Source organism: Protopterus annectens, chromosome 13.part0 (genome assembly GCF_019279795.1).
Source record: "Protopterus annectens isolate FY-2018-M chromosome 13.part0, PAN1.0, whole genome shotgun sequence".
Classification (NCBI taxonomy): Eukaryota; Metazoa; Chordata; order Ceratodontiformes; family Protopteridae; genus Protopterus; species Protopterus annectens.
Window position 1 is genome coordinate 813,698,618 of NC_056747.1, and position 25,060 is coordinate 813,723,677.

At 44.5% G+C, this 25,060-nt stretch overlaps 1 protein-coding gene across 1 annotated transcript in view; it reads left to right on the plus strand.

Annotated features, from left to right (window-relative positions):
* MED13 (mediator complex subunit 13) overlaps positions 1 to 25,060 on the plus strand; it is a 3,555,174-nt gene that overhangs the window by 1,572,591 nt on the left and 1,957,523 nt on the right. Inside the window, exon 6 of the mRNA XM_044054535.1 lies at positions 20,897 to 21,091. Within this exon, the coding sequence (XP_043910470.1) occupies positions 20,897 to 21,091 (195 nt within the window). The remainder of the gene's footprint in view (positions 1 to 20,896; positions 21,092 to 25,060) is intronic.

Sequence of the window (25,060 nt, forward strand, 5' to 3'; positions counted from 1 at the left end):
GATTAGCTGTGAAAAATTGTAGAGGTTGATATTAAGGTGTTTTTTAGGAGATTGAATGGAGGCCCAGTTAATGTTCATGTCTCCTAAGATTATAGTTTCATTGTTAATATTGGAGAGCCAGGAGAGGATTTCTTCAAGTGTAGAAATATTATCCCCTGGGGGGATATAGAGTGAGGCTATACATATGTTTTTATGTAGGTTAACTTGGAGTAATGTGAGGAGTAGTTCAGCATTATTAAAGTGTGGAACAGGTTTGTTATAGGGGGTAACTGACAATGAGGATGAGTATAGGAGAGCTACTCCACCCCCTTTTTATGGGACCTGTCTTTTCTTATGATAGAATAGTTTGGAGGAATAATTTCAGAGTCTTTTATATGGGGTTTTAACCATGTTTCGGAGATGGTTAGGATCTGGAGATGGATAGGATTTAACTTTAGTTTTACAGGCTTTGGTTGCTCCACCTTTTGAACTGGCTGCTTCTGTGGATCTACAATTTTTGTTGTGTAAGACTGCTTTCCTAGTGGCCATCACTTCAGCTAGGAGAGGATCAGAACTCCAGGCATTATCTGTCAAACTTCCATATATGATTTTCCATAAAGACAGGGTTTCACTTCGTACTAGTCCTTTTCTTCCTAAAATAGCCTCTGAAACAAATGTCAAACGATCAATTTACTTGTTTTCTTTCCATATTTTCAGAACAGGGGTGAATATAAATTGCATTTATTAGACCTACATACAGGTACATTTCTACTTATAGGACTAAGGCCTTTCACAAGTCTGACCAGTGGTTTGTGTCATTTTCTACACCTTTTCTGGGCAAACCGATATCTAAGGTAACCATTGCCAGATGGCTTTCCCTTTGCATCCTTCAGGTTTACAAAGACTGAGGCTTGTCTCTTCTCGGTAGGATTATATGCCCATTCTACCAGGTCCATGGCTACATCAGCAGCTTTTTTGCCTAGGGTGTGTCTGGATATTTGTTCAGTGGCTACTTGGTCCTCCTCTCACACCTTCATTTATCATAAATTGGGACATATCTAGGAGAGCATCCTTTGGCTCCACAGTGCTCCGAAATATTCTTCCATGAGGGCCACCCAAGAGTTTGGTAGCTGGGCACTCTGTCCCACAGGATGATGATCAAATGTTATCAACCACTTCAGATAAAGATATGTACTCACCATAACGTTCCATCTGACTGTTTGGACTTCATTTGTCATCAACTGTCCTTCCCTCCCCCTGATCTTCTCATTATGCTCTTAATTTGGTAGGCAAGAGAGAGCACTTATGCGGCTCTCCTGATGTTCTTCATCTCACATTGCTGCAGTCCTTACATATGGGTAGTCCGCTGTCCTCGGTCGGCCCGAATACCAAAGTATTAGGCTGACGTCGGTCAAGGCACTTAAAACTGACATCAGGACGTCAGGGTACAAAAGCGCATGACCGACGTCATATCCCCAGTCTTTTTTGCCGCGTGGTCCGATGCAGAAGCAGCGTTGCAAGTGCCGTTCGGCGTTCTGAAATTTTTCGAGTTCGGAGTTTCAGACCGAATCCAAGTTGGCTAAGTACCCCGTTGGGGATTATTTTGGTTTTTTCTTGCCTCAGTGTAGTACCGGATGTCAGAAAAAGTGAATAATTGTATTTCTTGTGGGAAACAGATACCGCATAGGGATTATCATTCTTTGTGCATTCCTTGTTTGGGGCCTGAGCACGGCGTAGTTGGGTGTCGCTTTTGTGCTAGGTTCAATAAGCGCACTATTAAGCGAAGGTTAGATTGTGCTAGGCTGGTCTTCGGTAAGCGGTGCAATTATAATATGCCGCCGGATTCTCCGGCGCCCGCTTCCACGAAGAAGCGCAAAGACAAAACAGTTAAACCCAGGCAAGATGAGTCGTCCGTTCGGACGCCGGTTCTTTAGAGGCTTCAGTGGAACCGTGGGTCCGACGGAGACTTCTTTAGAGTCTCAGGGGGAGACTTTAATTTTGCAGGATGTGGCCTCTCTTGAGGCAGGGCAGGCTGAAGGGGCTTCTCAGGTTACTGTACTCCCTCCCTTCCCAGGGTGGTTAGGCCCTCTCCTTCTGTTTCCAAGGCTTCTCCCAGGGGCAGGCCAGGTTTAGCTTCTGTTGGTGTCACTCCTAGTTCAGCAGGGTCTGTGCCTAAGAAGCACATGCTTAAAATGGCAGAAGATTTGATTACTCTGATTAGAGGTTCTTTGCCCCCTCCTGATAAGAGGCCTAGGGTGGAGCCAGAGTTGGGAAGTTTTGAACAGGCTTCAGATGTTTCAGAGTCTTCGGTTGAAGACTTGCAGGAGTACTCTCCTTATTCTGATTCTGATGCAGAAGATTCCACTCCTTCTGCTTCTCCTCCAGAGGATTTTTCTTTTTCAGAGACACTTCACTCTATGAGGGAGCATTTTAAGTGGGAAGGTCAAGACTTCTCGGATTCTCGGAAAAGGCTTAGGGAATTTTTGCTTTTACCTCAACATAGGCCCTTAGCTATACCACCTGTTCTGGATGTTGTGCAGGATGTGTTTTCAGAGGCTTCGCTTAATCCTGATTCTCTGCCTCCTGCGCCTGTTAAACCAGATAGGTATTACAGGGTGCCTGAGGTTCATAAATATCTTTATAAGAGTCCTAGGGCGGACCCAGAAACTATTAGTCAGGGACCCAAGGGTGTTAAGGCCTCTGTTGTAAAAAATCCGGTTCCTCTAGATAAAGAGGCCAGAGCTTTGGATAGATGGGGAAAGAAGGTCTATACTTCTTCTACCTTAGCAATGAGGGCTTTGAATTGCCAGTTTCATATGTTGAAATATCAAAACTTTCTTCTTTCTCAATTGAAATCTAAGGTGGATGCTCTGGCAGAAGGCATTGAGTGTAAAGAATTACAGGATTTGGTGCATGTCTCTGAGCAGGTTGGTAAGCATTCTTTGCAATGTGGTTTTGATGCTGTGCAGGCCTCGTCTAGGGTGGCTGCCACTGGTTCAGTTCTTCGCAGGCACGCCTGGCTGAAGGATCAGAATTTTTCTGACCATGTTAAAACAAGGATTTTGGATGCTCCTTTGCAGTCTGAAGTGTTGTTTGGTCCACCTGTGGAATCAGTCTTGAAGAAAATGGAGGACAAGGCTAAGTCTATGCAGACTGTTAAGGATTTTTTGCAAGTTCAGCCTCCAAAGTTTAGTAGGAATTGGCCTGCTAAGGGGTGGACGTATCCTTCTTATGATTCTCAGTCTAGGGGTAGATCTAGACGTGGTAGGGCAGAGCTCAGAGTTCCTTCAGACCTAGAACAGGGAGTTCACCTGCACAATCTTCGAAAGTGAGGGTAGGGGCCAGTCCTTTCGTAAACAGGCCCAATGACCTACTTTTTCAGCTGCCAGATCCCTCTTGCCTGGCAGCACCTTTGGGAGGAAGGTTGGCACTTTTCAAGGAAAATTGGATTTTAATTACCCAAGACAAATGGGTACTGGATATCATACACCGAGGTTACAAGTTTTATTTCCATACCTTGCCTCCTTTCAAAGGCATGCCAGACGTTCCTCCTCAGCAAAGACTAGAGGCTCACAACCAAATTTCTCTTCTACTTCAAATAGGAGCTATACAACCGGTCCCTCTGCCAGAAGTGGGCCTAGGATTTTATTCTCGCCTGTTTCTAGTACCAAAGAAAGGGGACACGTGGAGACCCATTTTGGACTTATCTATCCTCAGCACATATCTGGACATTCCCAAGTTCAAAATGTTGACGTTACAACAGCTTTTGCCTCTGCTGGGCAAAGATCACTGGATGGTGACTCTGGATCTCAAGGAGGCTTACCTTCATGTTCCTATCAGGCCCAGTTGCAGGAAGTATCTGCGTTTCGGCCTGGGACTTTTCATTATCAGTTCTCTGCATTGCCCTTTGGCTTATCTACTGCGCCCAGAGTGTTCACGAAGGTTCTGGCTCCAGTGGTAGCTTTCTTCAGGCTAAGAGGAATACAAATCTATCCTTATTTGGACGATTGCCTGATTCTGGCTCAAGGAAAGGACGAACTTCTTCATCATTTACAGTATGTGATGGCAGTGCTAAGATGCCTAGGGTATTCTGTGAACGAAATAAAGTCCAGTCTAGTACCCTCTCAGGACATGTGCTTTCTGGGTGTGAGACTGAATACAGCATCCCAGATGGCCTTTTTAACCCCGGACAAACAAAATAATCTTTCTCTTTATTTCCATCAATTGTCTCGTCAGTCCAGGCTGACTGCAAGGACAGTCCTTCAAGCCTTGGGGTTCATGGCATCTTGTATTCTGGTACTTCCCAATGCCAAACTGCATATGAGGAAGCTACAATGGTATCTCAAAATGTATGGGCCTTAACACTGCCAAGATATGGACACTGTCATTCAGATAATACCTTGCATTCAAAAGGAATTTTTGTGGTGGGCTCAGGAATGTCACCTAAACAAGGGACTCTCTGTGACCCGACCAGAGGCGAGTCAGATTCTAACGACAGATGCCTCAGACAAAGCTTGGGGAGCTCATCTAAATGGAAAATGGATACAAGACACGTGGCCTGCCAGACTTCAACATTTACATATCAACTTGAAGGAGATGTTAGCAGTCCAATTTGCATTGATAGCTTTCAAGGATTTACTTCTTCCAGGGCAGGTGTTGATTCAAACAGACAACACAACTGTCATGTGGTACATCAACAAGCAAGGGGACACATTCATATCCTCTATGCAGACAAGCAATGATTTTGTGGGAGACTGCTCTCAGTTTGCAGCTAAATCTTCAGGCAAGGTTTCTGCCAGGAGCACAGAACTCCTTAGCAGATGTGTTGAGCAGACAAATTATGGATCCCCACGAGTGGAAATTGGATCCTCATGTATTTCAAAATTGACAGTGTTATGGGGAACTCCAGACATAGATCTGTTCGCTTCTCCACTAAATTACCAGCTGCCAAAGTTTTGCACAAAAGGTTTCATCCCACAGCTTGGAAAGTGGATGCTCTCTCATTCAATTGGAGCAATCTTCACGTGTATGCCTTTCCACCACTGCCTCTCCTCCCAAAGGTACTCCTGAAGGTCAGACAGGACAAGCCAACCATGATTTTAATAGCTCTGGATTGGCCTCGACAGCACTGGTACCCATTACTGAGAAGTCTGGTATGGGAGCCTCCATGGCCTTTGCCTTCGATTCCACACCTGCTGTCTCAGGAGAACAGTCATTTACTCCATGTCAAACTTCACTCTCTACATCTAACAGCCTGGCATATTCTGTTTTAAACCCTGGAGGGTCTCAGCTTCCACAACAAGTTTTGAATGTTATTTTGGAGGCCAGACGGCCTAGTACAAGGAAAGTTTACGCAGATAAATGGAGGAGATTTTTAATTTGGAGTACAGCAAAGGACTTTGATGTTTCTAAACCTAACTTAAGTGTTGCTCTTCAATACCTTACTGAGTTATTGGACAAAGGTTTGTCCTTCTCCTCTATAAAGGTTCATGCTGCAGCAATTTCTGCTCACTATGACTGTGACCCACCATTGTTTTCTCATCCTTTGTTTAAGCAATTCCTTAGAGGGGCAAAGAATATAAGACCCTCACGTAGAGCTCCTACTCCTGCTTGGGATCTCAATTTTGTGTTGGAGAAACTCACTCTACAACCTTTTGAGCCTGCAGCGACTGCCGAGTTGAAATATTTATCATGGAAGACTGCTTTTTTGTTGGCCATTACATCTGCGAGAAGGGTTTCTGAATTACAGGCCCTTATGGCGGTTGAGCCTTTCTTAATTTTCCACAAGGATAGGGTGTCTCTGCGTACTAACCCTTCCTTTATGCCTAAAGTGGTTTCTAGTGTGGCTTTAAACCAAACTATTCATTTGCCTACTTTTTATGCAAACCCCAAAATAAAGGGGAGAAGATTTTGCACACTTTGGATATACACAGACAGTTGCGATATTATTTGAGCAGAACTAAAGGGTTCAGGCAGTCTCAGCAGTTGTTTGTTTCATTTGCTTTGTGTTCTCAGGGCAAACCTGTTTCAAAACAAACTATTTCTAAGTGGATTGGTTTTGTATTGCTTTCTGTTATTCCCATCATGGTAAGGAGATTCCAACTGGGATTAGGCCTCATTCCACTAGGGCTACTGCCACTTCTACAGCTTTTTAGGGGTGGCTACTAAGGATATTTTGGAGGCAGCTACTTGGAGTTCAGTGCATACTTTCTCTAAGCATTACCACCTTCCACTTTACTCTAAATCTAGGGCTGGATTTGCCACTGCAATTTTACAGGGCATTTTGGCAGCTCCTAATGCTGTATAGTTTTGCCATCCTCCCTTACCTCTGCTTTGGGATTCTACCCATATGTAAGGACTGCAGCAATGTGAGATGAAGAACATAGTACAGTTTTGTACCTACCATAAATGTAGATGTTCAAGATCCACATTGCTGCAGTCCAATTACCCTCCCTCCTTCCCTCTGTAGTTAGAGGTGGTTGTGTGGTTTGGGTTGTAAATATTGTAAATATGGTTAGTGCAGGGGTGGTTGGTTGTTTTTTGCTGTTTTTGGGCTTTGCCCTTTCTTTTTAGGGCCTTCTGACATCTGGGGCAAGAAAAGACTGAGGATATGACGTCGGTCATGCGCTTTTGTACCCTGACGTCCTGATGTCAGTTTTAAGCGCCTTGACCGACGTCAGCCTAATACTTTGGTATTCGGGCCGACCGAGGACAGCGGACTACCCATATGTAAGGACTGCAGCAATGTGGATCTTCGAACATCTACATTTATGGTAGGTACAAAACTGTACTTTTTTCATTGTTGGTAAGGTATATCTGATTGGGTTTATGTGTATGGTGTAGCAAACTCGATCTGAGGGAGGGAGGGAGCTGGAGGGCTATTATGGGTAAGGGCTTGGAGCTCTGATCAGATGTTGGTGAAGCTGCAGTCTCTGATCCGATTCCCACAGGTTGATGACAAATGAAATCCAACTACTCAAATGGAACGTTATGGTGAGTACATAACTTTTTTATGAGAGGATATTTTATTCTGTCAATGGATGTTCATCGTGCATACAGCTGCAGTCACAACAGATGGGTTCTCCTGCTGTCAGGCGGGTCCTCGGTCAGCCGAATTCCAAAGTCTAGGTCCGGCGTCGGTTGTCGTCACTTCTTCCCTGACGTCAGTGTGACAGGGGTATAAAGGAACCAGCCGACGCCATTTTCTTCAGTCTTTCTTGCCGCGCGGTGCCCGAAGCAGAAGCAGTTCGCAAGTGCCGGTCGGCCAGCTCCTGAGATTACGAAAATTTTGAAACCGAAGTCTTCTTGAAAGCTAAGTACCCCATTGGGGAAATGTTTCTTGCCTCAGACCGATGTCAGACAAAGTTAATAATTGTATTTCATGTGGGAAGCAAATACCGCGTAAGGATTTCCATTCCCTCTGTATACCTTGCTTAGGCCCAGACCACGACGTCTCGGTCTGTCGCTTTTGTGCTACATTCAACAAACGCACCATTAAGCGTCGGGCGAGTTCGCCCAGCATTATTTTGGAAAAACATTCAACTATATTATGTCATCGGATACGCCGACTACCGACTCCAGTTTTGTCTAAAAAACGCAAAGATAAGGACCGACACACGAGGTCCGCAGCCTCTACCGACACCACGCCAAAGCCGACTACACGTGGTCCGGTTCTCAGCGAGGCGTCTACGCAGCCCCTGACTACTGACGACACTTCTTTGGCGGTGCCTCCTGGGCCCGAGGCTGCAGGCTCCTCGGCCTACACCCAGACTACAAATACCGAAGCCACTCTTGGCGTTTAACCTCAAAATGTGGACAGGTCTACCTACCTCAAGGTGTCTTCAGACCTTCCTCTTCTTTCTCCATCAAGGCTTTCACTAAGTCTAAAGCAGCCATACACTCTAAGAGACAAGCTACACAGGGCCCATCTCCAGGCCCCATGCCTAAAAAACAGATGCTTAAAATGGCTGAGGATTTAATTACTCTTATCAGGGGTTCTCAACCCCCACTGGACAAAAGGCCCAGAGTGGAGGAAGAATCCCCCTCCTCTGATCAGGGCTCCATTATTTCAGAGCACTCTGATGATCAGGAAAATTCTTACTACCCTTTTGAAGACTCTGATGCGGAGGAGTCCATTCCTTCTGTATCCCCCCCAGAAGATTACTCATTTGGGGAAACTTTGCATACCTTAAGGGAACACTTCCACTGGGAGGGCCAAGATTATTCAGATTCCAAGAAAAGGCTTAGGGAATTTCTTTCACTACCTCAGCACAGGTTTCTGGCTATACTTCCTGTCTTGGACATCCTAGATGATGTTTACTCCGAGGCCTGCCTTAACCCGGACTCTCTGCCTCCAGCCCCATTTAAGCCTGACAGGTACTACAGGGTTCCTGACTCACACCAATTTCTATACAAAAGCCATGCTGCTGACCCAGAAACCATCTCACAGGGCCCCAAGGGAATTAAGGCCTCCACTGCTAAAAATCCATTACCTTCAGAGAGAGATTCCAGATCCTTAGAAAGGTGGGGAAAAAAGGTATATACCTCGGCTACCTTAACCATGAGGGCCTTAAACTGTCAGTTCCGTATGCTAAAATACCAACAGTTTTTGTTATCACAATTGAAAAGTAAAATGTCACAACCTGAACAACCAGACTTGAAGGAGTTGCAGGATTTGATGCATAGTGCAGAACAAGTGGGTAAGCATACCTTACAATGTGGTTTTGATGCTCTAGAGGCCTCATGTAGAGCTGCTGTTACAGGGTCAGTCATACGTAGACATGCCTGGCTCAAGGAACAAACCTTGCCTGATCATGTCAAAGCTAAATTACTAGATGCCCCTCTTCAAAAGGATGTATTATTTGGTGCTAATGCTGAGGAGGTATTAAGGAAAATGGAGGAAAAGGCTAAATCAATGCAAACTGTGAAAGATTTTCTACAGGTACAACCCCACGTTTCAGTAGAAATTGGCCTTCCAAAAATTGGTCCTTTCCAGCCACGGACAGACCCCAAAGAGGCAGATACAGGCGCCCGAGGGGCAGAGGACAATCCCAAGGATCGTTTAGAGGCAGACAATGGCAAGCTCCTACACAGAGGTGATGAGGATAATTCGCAATCATTCAGAAAGCAAGCCCAATGACTTTCCCCTTTGCATGCCAAGCAAGACTCAAATGGCAGCCCCCTTAGGAGGAAAGCTGGCATTATTTTCAAAAAATTGGCATATTGTCACAAAAGACAAATGGATCCTGGACATTATAAACAGAGGCTACAGATTCCATTTTCACACCCTTCCAAAAATGAGAGGCATGCCAAAATAGCCACACAATCAAAGGGCAGAGGCACAAAGGCAAATTACAGATCTCATACACATGAAAGCTATTCAAGAGGTACCTATGCACGAACAAGTTCAAGGTTTTTATTCCAGGCTATTCCTGGTACCAAGGAAGGGAAAAGATTTGGAGACCTATTTTGAACCTATCCATCCTAAACACATTTCTACTCGTACCAAAATTCAAGATGGTCACTCTACAGCAACTTCTTCCGATGCTGGGCAAGGAGTCTTGGCTGGTAACATTAGACCTCAAGGAGGCATACCTGCATGTCCCAATCAGACAAAACTGCAGAAGATACCTCAGATTTCTTGCAGGTTCAACCCATTATCAATTCTCTGCATTGCCCTTTGGCTTATCTACTGCGCCCAGAGTATTCACGAAATGCCTGGCATCAGTAATTGCCTACTGCAGACTTCAAGGGATACAAATATACCCCTATTTGGACGACTGCCTGATCCAAGCGGACAGCAAGCACATTCTTCTGAAACATCTGGCTTATGTAATAATGTTGTTGAACTTTCTGGGATACACAGTCAACAAAAAGAAATCAAGGCTAATACCCTCTCTTAAGATAATTTTCCTGGGTGCCAGCTTGGACACAAACACCCAGATGGCCTACCTCACGCCAGAGAAGCAGGGGCAACTAACTCAATACTTCAGAGCACTAGCAAATTGCACCAGGATGACTGCAAGGAAAATCCTGCAGGCTCTGGGATTCATGGCATCTTGCATCTTACTAATCCCATGTGCAAAGCTGCATATGAGGAAACTTCAGTGGTACCTGAAAAACATATGGTCTCAACACAGCCACAGTTTGGAAACAATAATACCACTAATTCCATGTCTGCAAAAGGAATTTCTGTGGTGGGCTCAAGCATGCCAAACAAACACAGGTCTTCCATTCAGCAAGCCTCAAGTAAATCAAGTCATCACAACAGACGCCTCGGACTACGCCTGGGGGGCACACATGACAGATCGGTGCATTCAGGGCAAATGGTCCCAAAAAGAAAAGCAACTTCACATCAAAAGGAAATGCTAGCAGTAATAAATGCTATTATAGCTTTCAAGGACCTTCTGCAACCAGGTCAACTATTGATAAGAACGGACAACACCACAGTTATGTGGTACATAAACAAACAGGGAGGAACACATTCATACCCCCTATGCAGACTGGCCATGTCACTTTGGAACATGGCCATGGACTTACAAATCGAACTACAAGCACAGTACTTGCCAGACAAAGAAAACTCACTGGCAGACAACCTAAGCAGAAATATGACAGATCCACACGAATGGAAGTTGCATCCAAAAGTTTTTACAGAAATAATCCAAGCATGGGGAAGGCCAGACATAGATCTCTTTGCCTCCCACAAAAATCACCAATTGACAAAATTCTGCTCAAGGATTTTCCATCCAAAGGCCTGGAGAGTGGACGCTCTCTCTTTCAGTTGGACATCAATGACAGTTTATGCTTTCCCACCTCTTCCTCTGCTGCCCAAAGTTCTATTGAAAGACCAGAGCAGACAGACCAAAGATGATTCTCATTGCTCCGGACTGGCCAAGACAACACTGGTACCCACTCCTGAGGAGCCTGACGCATTCCCCACCATGGGCCCTGCCTCTAATGCCTCTTCTTCTGACTCAGCACAGCTTCAAAACTCTTCACAGCCAGGTAAAAACACTCAATCTAGCCGCGCGGAAGATTCCTTAGAATCACAACAGACCCCTGCTCTCCAAGGAGGTGCAGGATGTCATTTTGGAGGCCAGAAGGCCGTCCACTAGAAAAGCTTACTCTGCAAAATGGAAACGGTTTTGTGTCTGGAATGAGAAAAAGGGCCAGGATCCTGGAAAACTGAATTTACCTCAAATACTACAGCATTTAGCTGAGCTGCTAAGCAGCGGACTTTCATTCTCCTCCATCAAAATCCATGCCTCAGCCATTTCTGCAGAATACAACACTGATCCACCCTTACCCTCTCACCCTCTCTTAAGACATTTCCTCAGAGGGGCTAAGAATCTAAGACCCCCAAGGAAACAACCAATAACCTGCTTGGGATCTCAACTTCATTCTGGAAAAACTGACCTTGCCTCCCTTTGAGCCAGCTGCCTCATCAGATTTGCAATCTTTGTTTTTGAAAACAGCTTTCCTTCTGGCTATTACCTCAGCTCGTAGAGTTTCAGAACTTCAAGCTCTCATGGCTGTGCAGCCTTTTATCATCTTCTGTCAGGACAGAGTTTCCTTACGAACCAACCCGTCCTTTATGCCTAAAGTGGTATCCAGGGTAGCTTTGAATCAGGCCATACACTTACCCACCTTTTATCCTAATCCTCAAAACAAAGGTGAGAGATTACTGCATTCCTTGGACATCCACAGACAATTCCGTTATTATCTGGACAGAACAAAACCTTTCAGAAAATCAGAACAGCTCTTTGTGTCCTATGCTGTAGGAACTCAAGGAAAGCCAATTTCGAAACAGACAATCTCAAAATGGATAGCCCACTGCATACGCTTTTGCTATTTTTTCATGGCAAAACTGTACCTACAGGCATCAGATCTCACTCCACAAGGGCCACAGCTACCTCTGCAGCTTTCCTCAGAGGAGTTCCTACCAAAGATATTTTGGAAGCAGCCACTTGGACTTCTGTGCATACCTTCTCCAAGCACTACCACCTACCATTATACTCCAAAACTAGAGCAGGCTTTGCCACTGCAGTCTTGCAGGGCATCCTGGCTCCTCCTAGTTCCACCTAGTGCCTACCACCCCTTTCTTAGCTTTGGGATTCTACCCATCTGTTATGACTGCAGCTGTATGCACGATGAACATAGTACAGTTTTGTACCTGCCATAAATGTAGATGTTAGAGTGCTAATACAGCTGCAGTCCAGGTTTCCCTCCCTCCTTCCCCTCTTGGGACAGGCCTATAGGCTAACACATCCTCACACAACCTGATTGGGGTATTCATTTATGGTGTATTTGCTTGCAACTACTGTATTTTGATTATATTGCACTACTTTATTACACAAATTTATGTATTGCCTTCCTTCTGGGGGCACCTGACATCTGGGGTAAGAAAAACTGAAGAAAATGGCGTTGGCTGGTTCCTTTATACCCCTGTCGCACTGACGTCGGGGAAGAAGCGACGACAACAGACGCCGGACCTAGACTTTGGAATTTGGCCGACCGAGGACCCGCCTGACGGCAGGAGAACCCATCTGTTATGACTGCAGCTGTATTAGCACTCGAACATCTACATTTATGGTAGGTACAAAACTGTACTTTTTGGCTCCTCCCATTGGAAGTTACAGTGCAAACTTCTGGAGTTCCATTGTAGGGATTGAGTTAAATTCTGCAGTACCCCAAACTTTTTTGGCTGTTATGGCAGATGTCCTTCAAGGATGCATCTGCAGTCATCACATATGGGTTGTCCTGCCTCAGGCAGCCCTTCGGTCGGCCGGATTACAAAGTCTGGGTCCGGCGTCGGCTGATGTCGCCCCTTCCCCGACGTCAGAGCACCTGGGGTATAAAAGCGTCAGCCGACACCATCTTCCTCTGTCTTTCTTGCCGCGTGGTGCCCGAAGCAGAAGCAGTTCGCAAGTGCCGGTTGGCCAGCTCCTGTAATTCAGCTAAACCGAAGATTTCAAAAGCTAAGTACCCCGTTGGGGACTCTTTCTTGCCTCAGCCGATGTCAGATAAAATTAATAATTGCTTAACTTGTGGGAAACAAATACCTCATAAGGATTTCCTCTCTTACTGCCTACCTTGCCTAGGCCCAGACCACGACGTCTCGGCCTGTTTTGCCTGTGCTTCCTTCAACCTACGCACTCTAAGATGTCGGTTGGAGTTTGCAGAGGAATTTTTTGGGGCTAGTTTTGCTTACAAAATGCCATCGGAGACTCCGACTTCACATTTAATAAAGAAACGAAAGGACAAGGACCGACTCACGCTGTCCGCGGTTTCGGCTGAAACCACGGCCAGGCCTACCGCGAGTGTCTCTGTCTCTGCTGAAACAGAGTCCTTGGTCCTACCGTCCACCGAAACCGTACAACCGACAACCTCAGCCCCGGAGGCCACTTCTGTATCGGTTGTTGAATCTCCTTTGGAATCTGGTGTCCAGGAACCTTCCGACACCATTCCCTTAGACAAAACTACACCAGCACGTGGTGCAGCCAGGCCTCCTGCATCCATGTCTATTAAGGCATTCTCTAGGGCTAAAGCTGCTAAGCACTCAAAATCTATGCCTCCCAGGGTTATCCCTCAGGGACCCACTACAGGTTCTCAGATCCTTAGTCTAGCAGAGGACCTTATTTCATTAATTAGGGGCTCTCAGCCTCATCCGGACAGGGACTCTCAACCTCCTACAGAAAAAAGGCCCAGGGTTGAGCTCTCTGATCCCCTCTCCTCAGATGAGGCCTCTGATGGCTCTGCTCTCTCGGACTACCAGGAGGAGGCTTTTTCGGCCTACAAGGATTCAGATGCAGAGGAATATATCCCTTCGGCCTCCCCTCCTGAAGAACTGTCTTTTGGGGAAACTCTGCTCACTATGAGGGAGCATTTCCAATGGCAGGGCCAGGAATTCTCTGATTCCAGGAAGAGATTAAGGACCTTCTTGCATTTGCCTCAGCATATACCTTTGGCTATTCCCCCTGTTTTGAATGTCATTGATGATGTGTACTCTGAATCTAGCACAACCCCTGACACTCTCCCTCCGGCTCCTGCCAAACCCGATAGGTACTACAGGGTCCCGGAATCGCGTCTTTTCCTTTACAAGGCCCACTCTGCTGATCCAGAAACTATTTCCCAGGGCCCTAAAGGGGTTGCAGCTGTCACTACAAAAAATCCACTCCCCTCTGAAAGGGAGTCCAGGGCTTTAGAGCGATGGGGTAAAAAAGTGTATACTTCTGCTACCCTTTCTATGAGGGCTTTAAACTGTCAATTTCATATGATACAGTACCAAGAATATTTGTTAGATGAATTGCATAAAAAGCTGTCTTCACCTGAGCCCCTAGATCGCAAATCACTTCAGGATCTGGTACATAACTCTCAACAGGTTAGCAACCATTTCTTGCATGTGGTTATGATGCATTGGAAGCTTCATGTAGATCAGCTATGACAGGTTCAGTCATATGTAGGCATGCTTGGCTGAAGGAACAATCTCTGCCAGACCATGTTAAAGCAAAGCTTCTGGATGCTCCACTGGAAAAGCAAAAGTTATTTGGCTACACTGCTCAGGAGGTCTTAAAGAAATTTGAAGAAAAGGCAAAATCTGTACAAACAGTCAAAGATTTTATGCAAGTCCAACCACCAAGATTCAGCAGAAATTGGCCTTCCATGAACTGGTCCTTTCCAGACGCAGACAGATTTCAGAGAGGCAAGAACAGGCGTGCCAGAGGTAGAGGGCAAGATAGAGGCTCCTACAGAGGACGTCAATGGCAGCCTCCCAACCAGAGAGGTAGTGCAGGGCCTACAACTGCTGCACAAGGACAGACTCAATGACTTTACTTTGACACCGCCAACCAGGGCTCAGTTGGAAGCACCTTTGGGCGGAAAGCTTTCCTTATTTTCAGAAAATTGGCACATTATTACAAGGGACAAATGGAGACTACAAGTAATAGACAAAGGATACAGGTTCCATTTCCACACATTACCGAAAAGAAAAGGCATGCCAGACCTGCCACCAAATCAAAGGGCAGAGGCTTTGAAACAAATCTCCAACTTAATGAAAATGAAAGCAATAGAAAAGGTTCCTCTCGCAGAACAAGGCCAAGGGTTTTATTCCAGACTCTTCCTTGTTCCAAGAAAAGCAAAGCAATGGAGGCCTATTCTCGACTTGTCCGCACTAAATACTTATCTCATTGTGCCAAAATTCAAAATGCTGACTACAGCAACTCCTTCCCATGCTGGGCAAGGGGTCTTGGCTGGTAACTCTGGACCTCAAGGAGGCATACCTGCATGTCCCTATCAGACAAAGCTGCAGATGACACCTCCGATTTCTTGGAGGTTCAGAGCATTATCAATTCTCAGCATTGCCCTTTGGCTTATCTACTGCACCCAGAGTATTCACGAAATGCCTGGCATCAGTAATTGCACACTGCAGACTTCAGGGGATGCAAATATACCCGTATCTGGACGACTGCCTTATACAAGCGGACAGCCAACAAATTTTGGTAAAACACTTGAATTATGCCATCTATCTTCTTCAGGCCTTGGGATATACAGTCAACATTCACAAGTCAAGACTTGTACCATCCCAAAGAATAACTTTTCTGGGTGCGGATCTAGACACAACCACCCAAATGGCTTTCCTCACAGAAGAAAAACAAAACCAACTACCGGATTACTTCAAAACCTGTCAAGACAAACTCAGCTGACTGCAAGGAAAATCCTGCAGGCCCTGGGTTACATGGCTTCTTGCATTCTTCTGATTCCTCAAGCAAGGCTACATATGAGGAAACTCAATGGTACCTAAGGAGTTTATGGACTCAGCACAGTCACAGCTTGGAAACTTTGATACCACTCATCCCATGCCTTCAAAGGGAATTTCTGTGGTGGGCTCAAGCAAGCCAGTCAAACAGGGGTTTGCCCTTCAGCATACCAATAGCCAGCCAAACCATTACAACGGACGCTTCAGACCACGGATGGGGAGCGCACATGGAAGGAGGATGCATTCAAGGACTATGGTCACAAAAAGAGCTACGCATGCACATAAACCAAAAGGAAATGCTGGCAGTGATGCATGCAATCGAGGCCTTCAAGTTATTTCTACATCAAGGCCTCCTGCTAATAAGGACAGACAACACTACAGTTATGTGGTACATAAACAAGCAAGGAGGCACCCATTCCTACCCTCTTTGCAGACTGGCAATGAATCTATGGGAACTTTCCTTGACTCTCAATATACAGCTGCAATCCCAGTTTGTACCAGGAAAGGACAATATACTGGTGGACAGCTTAAGCAGGAACATCATGGATGCACACGAATGGATGCTGCACCCAGACATCTTCCATCAGATAACACAGTCATGGGGGAGACCGGACATAGACCTCTTTGCCTCCCCACACAATCATCAGCTGGAGAAATTCTGCTCAAGGACATACCACCCACAAGCATGGAAAGTGGACGCCCTCTCTTTCAGCTGGAGAACTCTAACAGTGTATGCATTCCCACCTCTTCCATTAATAACTAAGGTCTTCCTGAAGATCAGGGCAGAGCAGCCAAGAGTGATTCTGATAGCTCCGGACTGGCCAAGACAGCACTGGTACCCATTGCTAAAGAGCATGTCATGGACAAAACCATGGCTTCTGCCACAATGGCCGCTTCTCCTGAGACAGCACAATTACAAAACACTGCATCCCAACCTGAAAACATTACAACTAGCTGCCTGGAAAATACCTTGACTCATCACCAGGATAAGCTATCCAAGAGAGTGAAGGATATCATCATGGAAGCTCCGCAGGCCTTCCACAAGAAAGGCATACTCAGCAAAATGGAAAAGATTTCACACCTGGAGCACCTCAAAGGGCCTAGATGCAACAGTTATGAACATGGCACATATCCTGGAATACTTGGCAGAAATGCTCCACAATGGCCTGTCTTACTCTTCCATTAAAATTCATGCTTCAGCAATTTCAGCAGAGTACAATACTGATCCCACCTGTCTTCTCTCATCCGCTGCTAAGACAGTTTCTAAGAGGAATTAAAAACATCAATCCTCCAAGGAAACCACCACTGCCTACTTGGGACCTTAACTTCGTGTTGGAAAAACTAACACTGCCTCCCTTTGAACCAGCAGCATCTGCAGAACTACAGTACCTCTCTTGGAAAGACTGCCTTCCTTCTGGCCATAACCTCAGCAAGAAGAGTATCTGAGTTGCAGGCCCTCGTGGCAGTACAGCCATTTCTTATTTTTCATCAAGACAGAGTCTCATTGAGAACCAATCCTTCATTTATGCCAAAGGTGGTATCTAGGGTCTCATTAAACCAAGCTATTCACCTGCCTACCTTCTTTCCAAATCCACAAAACAAAGGGGGAAAGCTTCTGCACACCTTGGACATACACGGACAGTTGCGCTACTACTTGGCCAGAACTAAAAATTACAGAAAAACTGACCAGTTGTTGGTAGCATATGCTGCTGGTGCACAAGGAAAAGCAATTTCAAAACAATTTCAAAATGGATAGGGAATTGCATTCGTTTCTGTTACTCCTTTCATGGAAAAACTGTGCCAGCTAACATTAGACCTCATTCGACCAGAGCCACAGCCACCTCCACTGCCTTCTTAAGAGGGGTGGCTACCAAGGACATTTTAGAAGCTGCTACATGGAGCTCCGTGCATACATTTTCCAAGCATTACAACTTACCTTTATATTCCAGATCCAGAGCAGGCTTTGCTACGGCAGTCCTGCAGGGCATTTTAGCTACACCATCCTTTACATAGATCCTCCACCCCCAGATTGGCTATGGTATTCTACCCATATGTGATGACTGCAGATGCATCCTTGAAGGACATAGTACAGTTTTGTACCTACCATAAATGTAGATGTCCGATAGGTATGCATCTGCAGTCAGGTTTACCCTCCCTCCTTCCCCTCTATGGTATTTCTTGGGTGCATTCCCCTCTCATAGCTAGCTGGTGTTATCTATTATGGTGTATTTGTTTTTATATATGTATATATTTTTGTGCATGTTTGGAATTTATTGCATTTCTCCAAATTTAGCCTTCCTTAGAGGGCACCTGGCATCTGGGGCAAGAAAAACTGAGGAAGATGGCATCTTCTGATGCTTTTATACCCCAGGCGCTCTGACGTCGGGGAAGGGGTGACATCAGCCGACGCAGGACCCAGACTTTGGAATCCGGCTGACCGAGAGGCTGCCTGAGGCAGGACAACCCATATGTGATGACTGCAGATGCATACCTATCGGACATCTACATTTATGGTAGGTACAAAACTGTACTTTCTTTTTAAGGTGCATCTTTTATACTCTTACAGCCTACTTTGCTTGTGAACCCACTGCCTCAACCAGGTTTGTTGTGAAGGGCTTAGCATGATGCTGTGCAAGGGAGACCAGTTTGAAAGCTCATCTCTCCAGCCTTGCACCTCATTTTCCTGACTTGGTAAAACTTATTCTGTTGTCGACTGGACCTGTAAGCTCAGTTAACCTAAATTCTGTTTTCTCAGACACTTTGTGGCCATGACCTGATCTGGAGGAATCTGAGTCTTAATGTCTAAGTAACCATACAGAGCCTTCTTTAAGGAGAGGGTGTTTAAGTGCCTCCATGTCAAAGTTGACTTCAAAACTGTGTAAGTTGGTGTATCCAGCTTAATGTTTACTTTTCCTAAACCTAAGGATAGAAAGCAAAGGAGTCGCAATTAGTGCATAGCCAGGCGGCTCAGGTAATATGCTATCATGATAAAAGGCTTCAAGTAATCTAACTAGTTTGTCTCTCTGTGATAGGGGAGAGCAGACCAGAATCTGAAAAGACTGCATGTGGCTGGGAAAGTGTTACTTTTTTGTAACCTGAAGGGAGGACTACCTTGACAGGTCAAGGCATAGTGATGTGCAGCCTTAAGGAATGTTTCTGCTGGGAATATTTGTGAAGCTGCTATTTCTCTTGACTTCCTTCCTAAACAATACATACTACTCTGTCAAAGGTGTAGGACTGGCTGTGCTTTTGCAGTTCCTCATATCAGGCTATAGTCCCTCTCCTTCAGGACTTTCATTGCTGCGAAATCTCTCATTGATTTATGAATGGAAAGTTGCAGGGATCTTTATGCTGAGCATAGTAGCCATATGATGGTGCTGATAGATGTTTGAATAGTAGGGTCATTGATGCAGTGGAAACAGCCCACCCACCTTTCACCTTTTGTTTCCGATAATTCATGTTTTTTAACCTCTCTCTTATCCGTAGGGATTTTTGTCCCTGATTTGTTCATGCTAATGTAGTTTTAGTAACAGATTTTAATTACTCTTGATGGGGAGGAAGTGTATATTTTTAGAAGCACCCCCTTCCTTCCTACAAAAAGACAGGGCTTCTTTTTTTTTTTTTAAGAAAGTAGCCCTTGCTGTGTGTTCGGGAAGGGAGAATTAATAGTTTAGACATAACATTGCAAAAAAATAAAGTGGAAAATAGAGATGGCTTCACACTTACAGCTGGACTGCTAGATGACTGCCATGACATGGTAAGCAACAGTTTTCCTTACCTGAGAAACGTTTTCTGTTTGCCAGAAGAATGCTGACCATCAGTTGCTATATCCCATTCATTTATGAATGTTTAACAGCAGTGAGTCTGTCTCTTCTAGCATGAGTGCTGTCACATAAATGTAATTTGTAATGGTCCTCACCCTGCTTGACAGAGCTTTGGGCTTTCATATATTTTGCATAGGGGATAGAGTTTCTTTCAAGTTGTTACCGTTTTGGCGGTTTCACTGTAGTAGTCGGTATAGAGTTCTACTCATCTTTTTTAATGTAGGAAGATGAACTACCCTGTCTTTGTGTTGCCTTTGAAGGTTTTACCCATAACAGTTCTTTCCAAAATGGAGTAACAGCTGTCTCATTTCTGGGACTTGAAGGCTTTATAGACAGGGCATTCTGCTTGGGAGTTAACTTCCTCTAATTCGTATTTTAGCAATATACCAACAGAGGATGTCTGTACTGAAACCACCTAGCTATCTACTTGTATTTCTGCTCAGACATTTCATTTTGTATTTCCACGTCAGGGCATTCTGTCCTGATGTATGCTTTCCTTATGTTCATTTGGTATCATGGTAAATCCACTAAGGGCAGGGAACATTTTTCAGTGATGACCCATGAGAACTGTTCAGTTTAGTGAATTTACTGAAAGTCGTACAGCAGGCAAATGGAGGTTGAGGGAATCGCACTCAGGAAAGCTTGTTAGCAACTCATAACATTAGTGCTTTGCGGTAAACTTCATTTGGCTCATCTTTTTGAGAGACTGTTGGGTAATCTACCCCAGGTATTTACAGGTTTTGCGCATTCGCCCACTGCAGTGCAGATGACCTGTTAAGATGCACTTGCTAGGAGAGCAGTCTTCATTCCCATCATTCCCATTTACTTTGAAGAGTTAGTTTTGTGGCAAGTACATTTTTTCCTCCTGTTGCCCTCCTTGGTTGGGCTGCTCCATCTGGAGTCTTGTGGCACCAGGAATTTCTCCTAGTAGTGTGCTTTTGTGGTCTGATTGCTGCATCTGTAGTATGCTGTTTGAGTGGTGGTCAAAGAACTGTGGAAATACCTGTGGATTGCACAGCCTTTAATTCCAAACAGGGTTGACACTACATTTGTTTGGAATGTGCCACAACTTGAGCTCAGAAGCTTGACAATTTAAGGATGATTACAATTGTGCATGAGAAGAAAGTTTTCAGTGGTGCCTTCTTAAGAAGACACATTTGAATATCAGCTGATACTGTCGCTTACTCGTGTATGTTACTGATGGCTGAACATTTAAAAACATTGCATTTTTCAGCAAATCTTATGCATGTGTTGGACTGCAGCAGCAGAAGAATTAAGTGTTTGGAAGTTATAGCTTAAATGTTTGCAGTTACTACATTGCCTTTTTTTCTTCATTTAGCCGGAGTGAGAATGGTTTACCCAGCAAGCTTTGTATTGGTTCCTCAGTCAGACATGCCTGTTGCTAGCTCTGTTGCGTCTTCTCAATGTACAGCCACATATGCAAGTGTCCACCAAGTGCCTGTTTCTACAAGGGATCCTGCAATGTCATCTGTAACACTGACACCTCCTACATCCCCTGAAGAGGTGCAAACTGGTAAGTAGTGACACTGGCAAAAGTCAGTATGTTATGATGTTGTACCTCATTTCTTCTATCATTTAGTTGTACTGTTTTTTCATATTGTTTTATATATATATATGTATATATATATATATATATATATATATATATATAGTAAAGTGAAGTTGTGTGTCACTGGGTTAATTGTATTAAAAAGTGGGGCATAGCGTCTTTATATTGCTGCCCTTTTTATAGGAAAACATTTTAGCATGCTTGTATTGTAACAGTCTTCTGAATAGTCTTTTTACCTGTCTGCGAAAGTGGTATTACCTTTTAATTGGTAGTTGATATTTAGATAAGCTGCAAGTTACGTCAACATTTGTGAAGATAAATTGCAAAGTTTTTCCTTTTAATCAGAGTTCTGGCTACATAACTACTATAATTGAAGTTGCCTTTGCTTATATGCATCATTAAAAAATGTACTACCCTTGAAATGTAAAAATTTAGTTTTGATCCCAGTAGCTTTTCTTGATGCACAGCAGCATGAACTAGTTCTGATTACATATATCGGAGACTGTGGCGACACTATATAGCATGCAGTTCTACATGTGTTCTTGGAGCACAAGATACACCAGAAGACATTTTTTGCAGCATTTACAGCCACACATTAGACCATTGATGGCAAACCTTTTGGGCTTGGTGTGTGAAAAATTCAGAAATCTTGGCTCCGCTGGAGTGTCACCCCCACCCCGAACAAAAGAGAAACCATTCTTTACATCTTTCAATTATTTGTACTGCTATATATTATAAAAGTAAAAGAAAAGTCAGTGATTTACAATAGAGAAAATGATATGTGCACTAGTAATTGGGCTTAAAACAGTGTACCAAAAATTACCCTACTTTTAACAGTAATTTTGAACTGAAATGAAACAATATGGAACATATTGCTTTTGATTTGATTTAAAATCAGTTAACTCATTCACTCCGGAGCAGCTCAGAAAATGTTGCCTGCTTACTTCCACCATAAAAACAACAGTGCAGCCTGAGCTCATTTTCAGATAATCCATTTATAATACCATACAGAAAACAAATGTTCACAAGTCTTTAACCATAATAGCTAGACTAAAAATGTAAATGTGAAAGTTGTTCGGCAGACTATGACCTTTACAACCATGCAAATGTTGATAGTGTGCATCTAAGTCAGTGTTAAATATTTGACAAGGAATGCCGATATTGTGCATATTTTTACCTTTTTGGGAAAACAAAACACAATATCTTGGTCAGTGTACCATGTAGACCCATACAATTTGTATTTAATATGTTTGTCTGAATGTTAGGTTTAAAATTATACCTTGACCATTATTGTGTGATGCTCCTTTACAGAGATGTTCACAGAAATATATTTCTCATAATCGATAACTCATATCTGATTACCTGTAACAGACAGAGAGGCTACATTATGAACAAGTTGTGTGTGGCTCAATGTCGGCTTCAGAATGATGCATCATTTGTGTCATCACCCTTGCAAAGATATGGCCATAATAAGTATTGGAAAATTTATCATTTTCATAATCCTACAAGACTAAAACTGTGATATCTGTAGGTGTGTACAGCATACCGACACCGTTATTTCACTATGTTGTAAGGAGTAATACTTTCTTCAAAAGGAGGTATTACTTGGCGCACTGGCATGTTCCCTTCCAAAGTTATTTAGCAAAATATGAAAGAAATCATAAATGTGAAGTTCAATCTCTTCTTCATTCTTACTGATTGGTTCGGAGCCGATCCTCTGCTCAGTCTGCCAATTTGCAAAGCTCGTGGTCTCTAACAGCTCGAGGCCGAAACCTTATTTACTTTCCCAGATCTAGTTTGCCGCTGCAACTGATCGTGCATTTCTCTACAGCTCAGGCCGTTGGAGACATAAGTTCTTCTTTTTGTCGAAAAATTTTCAAAATTCTATATTCTCTAGTTATTTAGAGTTTACATAAGCTTGTGGTTAGGATAGTTTATCCGTTTTGCAGATTATCTTCCCTTTTTGATCATAAAACCATCTTTCTCGTTTGTTGGGCATTGGCCCTTTTTGTTTCTGTGTTCAGCCGTTAGGCTTATTTGCCTTGGCCTTTAGCCGAGTTAGGCTTTTTGCAGTTTTTTGCATTGTTTGTTAGTTGGTTAGGCTCTTAGCATTTTTAGGCTGTTTCAGTTATTTGTCTTTAGCTTGTTAGGCTTATTCTGTGATTGCTGCTACAGTAAGCTGCCTTTTTTGCACTTGTCGCCAGTTAGGCTTAGTTTCTTTTGCTTATCAGTATATTGTGTTTCTTAACTGACGACGTATTGTATCAGTTATGTTTGAGAAGGCCAAATCAGGGTTTAAGAGGTGCCCTAAATGCAACCAGAAGATGTCTATAACTGATGGCCACTCCACATGTTTATATTGCTTGGGAGAGGTCCATCTCGAGGAAGTTTGCTCCATTTGCCATGGTTTCAGTGCTAGAGTTTTGGCTGAAAGGAAACGTAAATTAGTGGAGCGTGGATTGATTAAGTCTGCATTTCAATCAGACTTGAATTCTGCTCTGGGAAAACCAAAACCTTCTTCAGCATCTTTTTCAACAAGTTTGGGCCCAAAAAGCTCTTCGGTTCCGAAAGCATCCAAGAAAGCTCCTGTGTCTGCTCCATTGACATCAGAACTCACTGTACAGGTAGCTGGTAGGGGCCGGTCCCCAGTCTTGGAACTGGTATCTCCTACGTTGAGATCCCCGATTCTGGGTTCACTGGCTCCGTCGGTAGTTTCCTTCGGGCTGCCAGACTGTCTGATTCGGACGTGGATATACTGGTATGGAGACTTTTACAGGATCCAGAGATAGCTAAAAGTCTGCCCGTTTCAACTGAAGCAGCTTTGGAATCGACAAAGTCCTCTCCTGTTGTTTCTGCTCCTCCTCCGACTCTAATCGAGACATCTGAGCCGGAGGAGGATATACAGTAGTTTGTGGAACCATTGGTACCGACACTCACTTCGGACCTGTCAGTACCGACACCCCTGATGACTCCCAGATTCCGCCGCCGGAGCAGAGGACAACACTCTCCTGTTGGTACCGGGGGGGGTAGTCGAACCGATACGTCTTTTCTGACTCTCCCCCTTGGGGCTTCAACGCGGATGAGTTTGGCTCCTATCTCTGGCTCAGAGCCGGCAGTTTTGGTGCAATAGGCGTCTTCGGTCCCGGGTTCTTCCTCGCATCGGAGCCATGGTGCCTTTGATGCCATGAGGAGGGTTTTGTCCTCCTGGACTGCCACAACCTCTGATATGGCCACCTTCTCCCAGAAAGTGCCTGAATCTTCATTACCGCAGATCCACCATAAGCGTAGGGACCCAGAGCCTTAGGATGCTCCTTTGGGGGAGCCCTGCTCTTCCGAGACCTCCCCAGAAGTTCCCACTGAGAAGAGGTTATGTAAGAGGAGACATTTAGATTCCCCCCCCAGGAATCCATCACGTCGGACACTGATTTGGAGGAATCTGAAAGGTCTCCAAAGTCCCCCTCTGAGGTTATCTCTTTTTGGGGATATCCTTGAGATCCTTAAGCAGAGGGGTGACTGGCAGCCCCTGAACCCTACCAAGGATGAATTGGTGGTCCTGAAGGCTTTTTGAGTCTCGACCCTCCACCTCTTTGGTGTCTCCGCCCTTCGATGAGTTGATGGATCTTTTGTCTCGAGGGGCGTGGGAGTCACCGGATTCTATGGAGCCTGTCCCTAGGAGGCCCAACAAATACATTTTAGCTCCTCATGATTTCTTCTTATCCAAACCCATACCTGTTGATGCCATGGTGGTGGCAGCAGCCACGAAGAAAGAGATGTCTGAGACCTCTACGTCTGTCCATCCTCCTGATAGAGAGTCTAGGATCATGGACAGATATGGTAAGTGCATGTTCAGTTCTACGACCTTTGCCCTTCGGTCATTTAACATTTATCTAACCCACTTCACAAGACTTCAGAGAGGTCTCCTGAAAGAGCTTG